The following is a 12,111-nucleotide window of genomic DNA, read 5'->3' on the forward strand; positions in this document are numbered from 1 at the left end:
GTATCCGGATTAGACGAATTTTGTATTCACAAAGGGGATAAAGTATACGGAGAGTATCCGGGTGAGATGAAGTATTCGGATAAGATGAAGTTTGTATCGAACGGTAACTAATGAAAGTGGATAAAGTATCCGCACTATCATGATAAGGATATATTGTATTCAAAGTACGTAGAAAACGTCGATAAATTAGCCGCAGTAACCGGGTAAGAACATATTTTATCCATAGTAAGTAGAAAAGTTAGATAATTATCCGCAGTACAAGATTTAGTTTGGATTTAGTGCACCTTAAAAAGTGGATAAAAATGCGGATAGCGTTGTCCGGATAAGGGTATATTGTATTCAAATCTCTCCAAATTACGTAGAAAGCGTGGATAAATTATCCGCAGTAATCGGATAAGGTTTAGTTCGGATAGACTGCGCCTTAAGAAAGTGGATACAGTATCCGGATAAGGTAAATTTTGTATTCACTGCGCCTAAAGGAAATTTTAAAAGTATCCGCAGTATCCGGATAATGATATATGGTATTCACAGTACGTAGAAAACGTGGATAAATTATCCGGTATATTCAGACAAGGTTTAGGTTGGATTCACTGCACCTAAAGAAAGTGGATGAAGTCTCCGCAGTATCCGGATAAGGTGAATTTTGTATTCACAGTATCTAGATAAAGTGGATAAATTATTCGCAGTATCCAGTTGAGGTTTATTTTTTATTCACTGCACCTAAAGAAAGTGGATAAAGTATCCGCAGTATCCAGATAAGAATATATTGTTTCGGAAGTACGTAGAAAATGTTGAAAAATTATCCCCAGTATTCGTATAAAGTTAAGTTTGGATTCAGTGCACCTGAAGAATGTAGATAAAGTATCCGCAGTATCTGGATAAGGTGCATTTTGGGTTCACTGCATCTAAAGAAAGTGTGTAAAGTATCTGGATAAGATAATTAGTTACAAAACGACGATAAATTATCCGCTGTATTCGAATAAGGTTATTTTGTATACACTACACATACAGAAAGTGTGTAAAGTATCCGCTGTCTCCGGATAAGCAGAATTTTGTATTTACAGTACCTAGACAAAGTGGATAAATTATCCGCAGTATCCGGATAAGGTTTATTTGGTACTCACTGCACCTAAAGAATGTGGATAAAGTATGCCCAGTATCCGGTGAAGGTTTAGTTTGAATGGACTGCACCTAAATAAAGTGGATGTATTATCCGCAGCATCATGATAAGCTGAATTTTGTGTTCACTGCAGTTGATGAAGGCATATTGTATTCATAGTACTTAGTCGCTGTTTCTGTAACAGGCATACTTAATCCTTAGTATCTGGATCAGGTTTTGAAGTATCCGCAGTACCTCAGCAACGTGATTTAACTGTCCAAAGTTTCCGAATAAGTTATTTAAATTATCCACAGAACTTAGACTACATGGAAAATATCCACGATGTTCGGATAAAGTGTATACCGTATCTAAAGTGTACCAAATCAAAATGTATACGGATATCCGGTACAACAAATATAGGCAATTTTTGTAATTTAGTCTACCTATTGTGCCTTTTTGTTTCTCCCTAATACCAATTGATGCGAATATATAATGTGTAATGATGCTTTTAACTGCTGTGGCATAATTTTGAAATTTTCAAATATTCATTTTGAAAAAAGATTATTTTAAAAAATAATCTCTAACCATTTCAAATCACAATACATACATATGTAGGTATTTCCGTTACTCAACATCATCATTTCAAAACAAGATTTACAACATTTTTTTTCCTTTTGTTTTGTTACATTCGAATATGTATTTCGATATTGAAAATGGATGGAAAAAAAAAGAAAACTAACAATTTGTAATTGTTTTGAATTTCATTGTTTCGTTTTGCTGCTGTTGTTGTAATCAATTTTTCCTTATCATTTTTATGCCAGTTTCTTGCATCATTTAGTGGGGTACGTATGGATGTGTGTGTGTGGGTGTGTGTACATTGGTGTTATTTGATGAATGAAGAACCGAAGAGAAATACTTACAGCATTTATTCCTAAAAACGCTCCAGCAAATACAGCGGCAAACAGTAGCCTATAAAGAGAAAAAAAGAGAGCATAATTATTTATTAAAGTGTTGCAAGTTTTAAATTTGATCATTTTTTTTCAAGAGAATAATATGTTTAGTAAAGATCTCTTAAAATTAAAAAAAATTAAATTCTCTTCGTTTTAGTGTGGAAATTGTTAAGAGAATATTAGAGCATTGTATTCATTTTGTATGTTTTTATTTATTTATTGAAGACATCATTGTTTTAAATTTTCTCTTAAAAATTTCCCAAATGAAATTTAAGATTTCATATTTGAAACTATTAGGCTACCGTGGGTATATCCACTTTGATACTATCAGCTTGAGGGCTCTTCGAGAATCGTTTTAGCTGAGGTTATGGTTTTAGAGCCCAAGAATATTTGGTCGAAATCCGTTTTAGACAATTTGGATTCGATATGGCAATGTCCGTCCGTCCGTTTGTCTGTCTGGCTGGCTGGAGCGCATGATAACTCTCGAACGGATGAATAAACCAATTTGCTCCAAAATTTGGCCTTCGTAATATTTTAAGCCAAACTTAGTTTAAATTCGAAAATTAGCCATATCGGTCCAATACTTCAGGTACCCGCCACACAAGTTGAAATATGTTCGCAAACATTGTGATTGATTGATCCTTACTTTGGACATCGTGAAATTTCTACCACATATAGATGAGGTTCCAATATGGACTCTATTGGTCCACTCCTTCGGGTAGCTCCCACACAAATTTTCGGAAAAGTTCAGTTTATGACTTGCTCTCGAATCGCCTTGATATTTGTTGTAACATTACGACGGTAGAATTTTTTTCAGGGGGCAGGTCCATACTTCCAGAGGAAATAGTTTGAAAGTTGTAAAAAACCCTATGGTGCCATGTGTACTGGCTGGAGGGCACGATAATTCTCGAACTGATCAGACGATTCGGACTTCGCAATCTTTCGTAAATTATCGGTCCAATCCTTTGAGTACTTCCCCCACAAAACTTTTTCGCTAAAATGGTGCGAGCAATAAGTCTCGAAGGTAGTACCCGATTACCTGGTACATACTTTGCACATTGTAATATTCCTATCAGATATAGATCAGATTGGAATATGGACTATATCAGTTCACTCCTTCGGGTATCTTCCACACAAAATGTTGGAAAAGTGCAGCTTAAGAATTGGCCTCGAATAGCTTTAGTTATTATTGCAACAACTTGTATTCGATTAGGGATAGGTAAGTAGACTTTCGGTTAATCGATTAATCGACTTTTTGCAGTCAAAAATCTAAAAATCGTAGTCGACTTTTGTGTGGGAAGAAAATTGCATAATCGATTATCTTGTGATCGATTTTCGAGTTTGCCCATAGATTGTGGACCTGGGGGGTACACACGATCAGTTTTGACTGTCAGTTTTGCTTAAATAATCGTTTGCATGCCAGTGTGGCCGTTCATTTTTGTCAGTCATCAGGCAACCACAAAATATTTTGTGGTTGCTGGACAGTTTGATATTTATCGATATTTCCGAAAAGTCGAGAGTCAAAACTGATCGTGTGTACCCCGCTTAACACTTTTGGCGGTTTTACATTTTCAAAAGAAAACTCGAAAACCGACGAATAGTTATGAAAAAGTCGAGTTTTAAGACAACTGAAATAATCGAAAGACCGAAAAATCGAATTTTTAGTTTTAGACCAAAATCGAAAAGTTGAAAAATCGATTATTGCTTTCCATTACTTATCACTATATTCGATGCCCCCAGTTTTTTTTAAGGGGCAAGTCCATACATCCCGAAAGCTTTAAAACCTCCCACGACCACCATATGTAGTGGCACGACAACTTCCGAACTGGATACTTAGTTGTTCCAAACTTTGCATATAGTAATATTACCGGAAAACTGAGACAAAGTTCGCATGTGGTATTTATTGGTCGACTTCTGTCGGTACCTCCCCCACTAAAGTTCAAAAATATTCGCTAACATGGTTATCGCGATATCTCATAAACGGAGCAAACGATTTGACTCAAACATAGGGTCTCGTAATATTTTGTCTAAACATAGATTAAAAAATGGGCATATCGATCCAATCCTTAGGGTAGCTCCCTTAAAAAAGTGCAGTTTAAGGCCTGTTCGCGTATCATTTGGGAATGTTTACCGAGGGCACTTTTTGTGGTCCTGTTTACAGCAATATTATGTTTTAAGTGGGCATGTTCATGATTCCTGAAATAATGGTCGAAAGCTCTAAATTATAGGGCGACCAACTAAAATTTCTGTTGGGCGCGATATCTACCTAAAGGAAAGGAATGACTCCGAAAATAAGCTATACTTCCAAAATGGACTACGTCGGTCCATTGCTACAAGTAACGCCTAACGCACGGGTGAGTGTGAGAAAATCGAGTCAAGATGAAAAAATCCGACCAACGAGTGGAACATCAAACTGATAGTTTTGGTACTGGCATCTCCTCCTGTAGAGACGAGCAATGTAACATGTACCGATAGCTTGCTCAGCTTATGGAAAGAACATTTTTCCAAACTATTGGTATTCAGTAGTAGAGAAGACACAGATCCATTCTTAGAAGATGGTATTGAGCCTGGCCAGGATGAGGTAAAGACAGTTAAAGAATGCTAAGGCCGACGGTTTAACAGCCGAGCTGGATGCAAAAACGCTCATAAGCTTTAACATTCTATATCCCATCCACAAGAAAGGAGGAGCAATTAAGCGAAATTTTAAAGCTATTGAGAGGGAGGGAGGTACCCGAAGGTCTTGTCTGAAAATGTTGTCCGATGTACACCTTCCTGGAACTTGTTGTTCGTCCAGGAGAAATATTACGATGTTCAAAGGTTGGAAGGATATGTCTGTCACTCCTTTAGATTATTGTGGCCACAGCCATTGATGTGAGTTTTTAGAGCTTTTGATTGTTTTGCCAGGAAGCATACGAGGACTCGCCAGTATATCGCTGTAAACAGAAAACACTAAGAGTACCAGCCCTTAAATATAATTTAAAAGAAAACATTAAAGTTTTGTAAGGGATGTCCTAAAGATAGGTAATGGAAAGCAATAATTGAATTTTCGACTTTTCCAGTTTGGTCTAAAACTAAAAATGCGATTTAAAACTCGACTTTCGACTTTTTCATTCAGCAATAAGTGAAGCGTTCAGAGCACACTTCGACTAACTCCATAAAACAAAAAGTTGAGAAAAGCAATGATGAAATGTATATTGTTTTTTAAAATTCCCCTGATAATATGGATTCAAATATATAATGTAGAATGCATAATAGCAGGTATAGCTTTCATCTAACGGTATATAAAATAAAATAAAAACAATAGTCAACAAACAATCGTTAGTAATGTTGTGGTAATGGTGGAGTTAATCGAAGTGTGCACTGAAAAAAGTAATAAAGTTAGGTTTTGAATTTTTTTATTAACGAAAAACTTAGTTTTATACACATATATTACAGGTTTCACATAAAAATTAATGTTGGCAGTTCGGTTATAAAACAATATTTGTAATTAATTCATGTTAGCTTTATGTTAGCGTCATTCTTCATGGCTAGGTTTACGACGTTTTCGACGTATGTAATATACGTCAAAAATGTATGTTATATACGTCATAATTTTCTAAAGGCCATCTATGGTTTCAACAAAAGCCGAAAGAGTATTGCATGTACACGTTGCGAGCAGAGCTACATTTGAATGTGGAGTTAATCGAAGTGTGCACTGAAAAAAAGTGCATATTATTCAGTGGTCAATAAAAACTTGTTATTTAAAGGTGCTCATCTTTATTATTCAGGAAAGATATTATAATCATAAATACATATGGCGATATCAAAGGCTTTGACACAAAAATCTCAAATTTTTCAAAAAGTGGAGTTAGTCGAAGTGTGCACTGAGCGGCTCAAGTCTGTACGATAACCCAACAACTTTTACAAATTCGTACAAATTTTTACTGAATGCTGTTCGATAACAAAATTGTCCGCAAAAGAGAGCGAGTTTGGAGAGTTTTGTGACTGAGAACTTGCAAATTTTTGTTGGGAAAATTTGTCCCGTAAAAATTTTTAAGTTCGGCCAGCTGACTTTTAATCAGCTGTTCAATGTAAACAACATGAAATGTTAACATTTTTGACCAAGAAAATTTCACAATTTCACATTTTTATAGATTCTAAAGCATTGTGGATAGGATTAAAGCATTAAATAAGTAAACTGCAATTTTAAAATTTATGTTTTTGTTCCGTTTGGTATATAATATCAAAAGAAACAAAAACAAATTTCATACATTTTCGGAAACAGCTGACTTTCTTGCAAGTTTTTGCAAAATGCTGTTCGATAACTTTCTGCAATTTTTCTAGCTTGAGAGAGTAAAATTCACTGAGAGAGGTTGCTGGAACTTGCTGAGTTATCGCACAGACCTAATCTATGGACAAACTCGAAAATCGATCACAAGATAATGGATTATACGATTTTCCCTCCAGACAAAGTTCGACTACGAATTTTAGACTTTTGACTGCAAAAAGGCGATTAATCGAAAGTTGACTTACCTATCCCTAGGTTGTACCCGAAGATGTTGTTGTTGGAACAGATTTTACGGTCAAATCCGATACAATTCATAAGTTATAGTGCTCATCGGTCATTCGAGTTGATGTCGACAGTGTTTCTTAGAGCTTTTGCGGCCATTATTTTAGGAAGTATGGACTTGTAATCGAAAAAAAATTTGGCGTCATAATGGTGGCCACACAATATTCAATATTTTGAGTTACCGACAAAAATCGGTAAAAATTTAAAAGCAAAATTATGAATGAAAAGTTCAAATAAAAGTTGACAACACTCTTGCTATCGGTAGAACATTACGACTGCTTTTTATTCGTCGCTAACTTAACGAAAAAACATCGGTAATTAACGAAATTATAGGCATTTTAAGTTTACCGACAATTGTCGGTAACTCTAAAAATGAGTTAGAGAAAGGCCCTACTGATCTATCTCTGAAAGATGTGCAAATTTGGCTACATACTTCCTTATCCGAAAGAGTGGGCCCACATTCGACCTTGATCAAGGTTTGGCGAAAATATAACGAGTGGCAAAGTTTGAGCCAAATCGATTGGTCCATTTGAGAGTTATCAGGCGTACCAACCAGCCAGGCAGATATACGGACAGACTAAATCGACTCAAAATCGCCTGAAACGGATTTGGTCCAAAAATCCTTACTTCGGCTCCAAAAACAGCTTACAACTGGGCTAGACTAAGAGGTCTGAATGTTAACCAGAATGACGAACGAAAATGGGAGATTTCAAAGAATCCGTTTTCTTGAATAGAACAATAAACATTTCAAATAAATTTGGATGGATAACATAAATGAAAAAAATCATATCCCCGAGAGGGCTAATAAAGCCTACAGATGTTGGTCAACATGTAGAAGATTCAAAATTGGGATATAGATTCATGGATGACACAATGTTTGAAAAAGTCGTAATTAGATCGGTTCTATTGTACATCGCTGTAATATGTTGGACATCTATGGGCGAAAAATGTAACATGGAAATACTACAAAAAGTCCAAAGAATGTATGAGAAAGAGGAGAAAGTAAACCAGAGTTTTAGAAACAATTTTATTCGTTCACTCCATCCGGATAAGGTATGAAGCGGTCATTGCAGCTAAAAAACCATAGGGAAAGATACCACCAAACATACCACCAACGCATATTAAGGGTCACTACAGATGATTCAGTAGATTATATAGTATCAGTCGGATAAACAGATGATTCAGTGCTAGGGGGGTTGGAGAACGGAACTGAGACTTTATATTGAAGAACACGATTCTTCAGCCAGAAGTCTGAAGCCCTAAACACATCCAACGTTTGGGTAAAGTTTTGAGTCATTTCATGTAGAAGAATAAAGAAAAAAGGAAACTTGACAGCACTTTGTCTTTTAAAAATCTACCAGAAATGACACGAAAGTTTACTCAAACGTTGGATGTGTTTACAACTTGAGGGATCACAACAGAGTGTCTGAACTGGTTGATTGATAACCCAAGACCAACTAGGGATAGGTAAGTCGACTTTTCGTTAACCGATTAATCGACTTTTTGCAGTCAAAAATCTAAAAATCGTAGTCGACTTTTGTCTGGAGAGAAAATCGCATAATCGATTATCTTGTGATCGATTTTCGACTTTGCCCATAGATTGTGGACTTGGCGGTTTTAAGTGGGGTACACACGATCAGTTTTGACTGTCACTTTTGCTCAAATAATCGTTTGCTTGCCAGTGTGGCCGTTCATTTTTGTCAGTCATCAGGCAACCACAAAATATTTTGTGGGTGCTGGACAGTTTGACATTTATCGATATTTCCGAACAGTCGACAGTCAAAACACTTTTGCCGGTTTTACAGTTTCAAAAGAAAACTCGAAAATCGACGAATAGTCGATTATAATCGATTTTCTGCGGTTATGAAAAAGAGTTTTAAGACAACTGAAAGAATCGCAAGACCGAAAAATCGCATTTTTACTTTTAGACCAAAATAGAAAATTCGAAAAATCGATTATTGCTTTCCATTCCTATCCCTTAAGACAATGGATTTACTTTTAATGAGTAAGGTAGATATTAGTAGACTGACAGGTATCATTATATGACACCTCGGGCTACAAGCACACCTTCACTAAATAAGATGTGCAGAAAATAGTGAATGCAGATCATGCATTACATCCGTCATTGCCTAGCTTTTGCGAACCTAAGAAACCAAACCCGGAGAAGCAAATTAATGCAAAGGACTTTAAAAAAAAAAAAAAAAATAAAAATCCATTGCGACCCAAGAAAAATTTCCTCCAAAAGTAACCGAAAAGTCAAATGAACTTAGATCATCACATCTAAATGGGAGTGTAGACACCTTGTGGACTAATTTTAAAATCCTATTGATAACACTATGAAAACGAAGTCTGAGAAAAGAAAACAAAATGGAAGGCATACATCAACAAACTATAACCATTACAACACGCAGAAAAATATATGTTAGAAATACATATGTTTGGATCCAAACAAATATTTGTTTGGGACATGATTTGTTTGTGTCCAAACAAATATATCGGTTTGCAACATTATGTAACATATCTCAATTTATTTTGTTTGGATACCAACATATTTTCCATATTTCCCATATTTTTTATGGGTAGAGAGAGGATTTTTGTCAAGGAGAGTAACAGCAGGGCTCTCGCGGCTGCGGAATGCTGTTTTATAATAAATGGTGGTGTGTATGCGGCCAAACACGTGTGTTTCGTGCTTTGTTGTTGTTAACCAAGAAAGAAAAGAAAAGAAAAAAAATTTTGTTCTTTTTTCTTCAATTTTCTAAATACAATCGTTGAGTAAAGACGGTAAAGTGAATGAATAAATCGGTGTTTTGTGTTTTCATTAAGAAATGGTGCTTTTTAGTAAATTAAATGCCCAATACATTTTATAATTGAATCAAAAAGGTGAATGGAAATATTTTATTGGACAAGGAAGAAATCGCATTTAATACTGGTAATTACATCAATACATTTTTCATATAAATACATACATATGTATATTTGAAATATCGATGTACCTATTTATTACATTATATTTATTTCCAGATACCGATTTCCCACTGATGACTTCAACTTTGAGGAAAATGTGTTTTATTTAACAACTAAGGAGAAGCGTTCAACGATGTTTCTATATATGTTTTCTTTTTAAAAGTATGACTTTTTATAAATAATTTCATTACGTTTTTCTTTTTTTAAAGTCTTGTATGTATTTCTTTGGAATTTTAATGTACCTATGTGTCTGTTGTTGCTTTTGCCTTTTTTCTATGCCCTTCAATAAAAAACACCACCATTTATAAATGTGTGTATATGTTTGAGATAGCTAATGAGCGCTTACTGAGCGCAAGTGAGCATACACTTCAATGTGTTTTACATTGATATCTACGCTCCTTTGTACTCAGTAAGCGTCCTCTGCATATGCTTGTTTTTGTAGCTTTTGGTTTTGTATTTATATTACATCTAAACAAATGTTTGTTTGCACCCAAACATAAATTTGTTTGCAGGATCCAAACATGTTATGTTTGGGACTGATTGCAAACAAATATATGTTTACTGCAAAATATGTTTGGGACATATGTTAGAGAGGCCTTTTTTCCTTCGTGAAAGAACAACGAATAAATAAGTCAAGAAAATTGTTCTCCAATCGAAATGGGATTCGTGGGAGAAATTTGTAAAATGTATGGAAGAAAACTACAATCAGAACCAGAAGAGTGCCGCATCAAATTCATTCATAGTAAAGAAGGAGGGACGATTAACAGGTAATGGCATGGTAATGGATAAATGGTGACAGAAAGCCCGTCGCGGAACGAATACCAATAAAGATAAAAATGGAGCAAATATAATGACAAAGCAAGAGCATGTTCAATCTCTACAGAAATGAAATTGGGGAAAGCAGTACGTCGCGATGATATAGCCTCAGAACTTCTGTAGTGCGATTCTGTAACTCATTTTTTGAGTTCCGACAAAAATCGGTAACATTAAAACGCAAAACTATGAATGAAAAGTTGAAATAAAAGGTGACAACACTGTTGATATTGGTACAACTTTTCGACCACTTTTCATTGGTCGCTAACTTACCGAATAATAACGTTAATTACCGAAATTATAAGCATTTTCATTTTACCGACATTTGTCGGTAACTCAAAAAATTAGTTAGAGAATCGCACTACTGAAATACATGGGTGAAACAGGAGAAGAAATGCTACTCGAAATGATAAATGTACCATAGACCACGGCCACGATACCCAGTGACCAGCAGATAGCCATCATCAACCCCATATTCAAAAAGGGCGATAACCAAGAATTTCAAAAACATCGAGAAGTATCACTTCTATCAGTCGAAGAAAAAATGTACTCAAGAATCCTAACGAACATATTTAGGTGTAAAATCGAAGACCAACTCGAAGAAGAACAGTCGTAATTAGATCGGTGATTTCAGACTTGTTATTCACAATGAGGCAAATATCAGAAAAAAACCCTTTAATATACTGTTGCACACAAATTGAGTCTATATTTATTTATAATTCTAATTCACGATTCACGACGTGTAAGAAATCATTTCAAGCATTTAATATCGGAAAAGTGGAGAATAATGCAACCAGTTAAAATATCAATTTTAACCTATGCAGACGATGTGGCTATAATAGCCCACAAACAAGAAAACGTACAACAAAATAAAAATATGTTCGTAAACAAAATGATAAGACGTGCGTAGACCTAATGCGGATGCAATGGTTATCAGCCGAAATAAATGTGTAGACCAACTATACATCGGTACTGAATCCCTTAAACAAGTTGAACATTTTTGCTACCTTGGCGCGGTATTGAGCGAAGACGAGAAAGCCGACAGTAACTGCAAGTCTCTACTATGACCTGAACCGCAAACGTTCAAAATAACGAAAATCGAAAGGTACCGTTCTATGGGGGGCCATATAAAGACGTGAACCTATACCGACAGTTGCAATGTTTTATACCCTCAACGAAGACAAAATACCAAATTTCAGCCATTTCGGTGCGATATGAGGCCACAAACTTCAAAATAAAGAAAATCGGGAGGTACTTTTCAATGGTGGCTATATCAAAACATGGACCGATATACCCCATTTTCAATACGAGCGAGCTGTATCTTGATTTTAAAAGACAAACGTACGGACGGACGCGGTAATATCGACTTAAATTTGTATGCTGATCAAGAATATGTATATATATATATTTTAATTTAAATCAAAAAGCTTTCTATTTTAAAAGTTTAAACTAAAAAATAAACAAAAACTTGAAAAAAAATTATAAAAATTAAAAAAAATAGTAAATTTTTTTTTAAAAAAATTGTAAACATTTTTTAGAAAAATATTAAAAAGAAATACAAACGGTATGACGAATATAATATTATGGCGGAGGGTATAAAAACATTATTTCTTTTTTTTTAAATATTTTTTTAATAAATTTTTGTAATTTTTTTTCAAGTTTTTGTTTATTTTTTAGTTTAAACTTTTAAAATAGAAAGATTTTTTAATTTATATTAAAAATAATAAATTAAATAA

General features: G+C 34.8%; 1 protein-coding gene across 2 annotated transcripts in view; it reads right to left on the reverse strand.

The window, feature by feature from the left end:
* The window catches only part of Col4a1 (Collagen type IV alpha 1), a 30,490-nt gene that overhangs the window by 11,864 nt on the left and 6,515 nt on the right, over positions 1–12,111 (reverse strand). For both annotated transcript variants that reach the window (XM_073970566.1, XM_073970565.1), the window contains exon 3: positions 2,020–2,068. In XM_073970566.1, coding sequence (XP_073826667.1) covers positions 2,020–2,068 — 49 coding nt within the window. The remainder of the gene's footprint in view (positions 1–2,019; positions 2,069–12,111) is intronic.

The sequence above is a fragment of the Musca autumnalis genome, unplaced genomic scaffold (genome assembly GCF_047663935.1).
Source record: "Musca autumnalis isolate F117 unplaced genomic scaffold, ASM4766393v1 scaffold_2, whole genome shotgun sequence".
NCBI classification, from domain to species: domain Eukaryota; kingdom Metazoa; phylum Arthropoda; class Insecta; order Diptera; family Muscidae; genus Musca; species Musca autumnalis.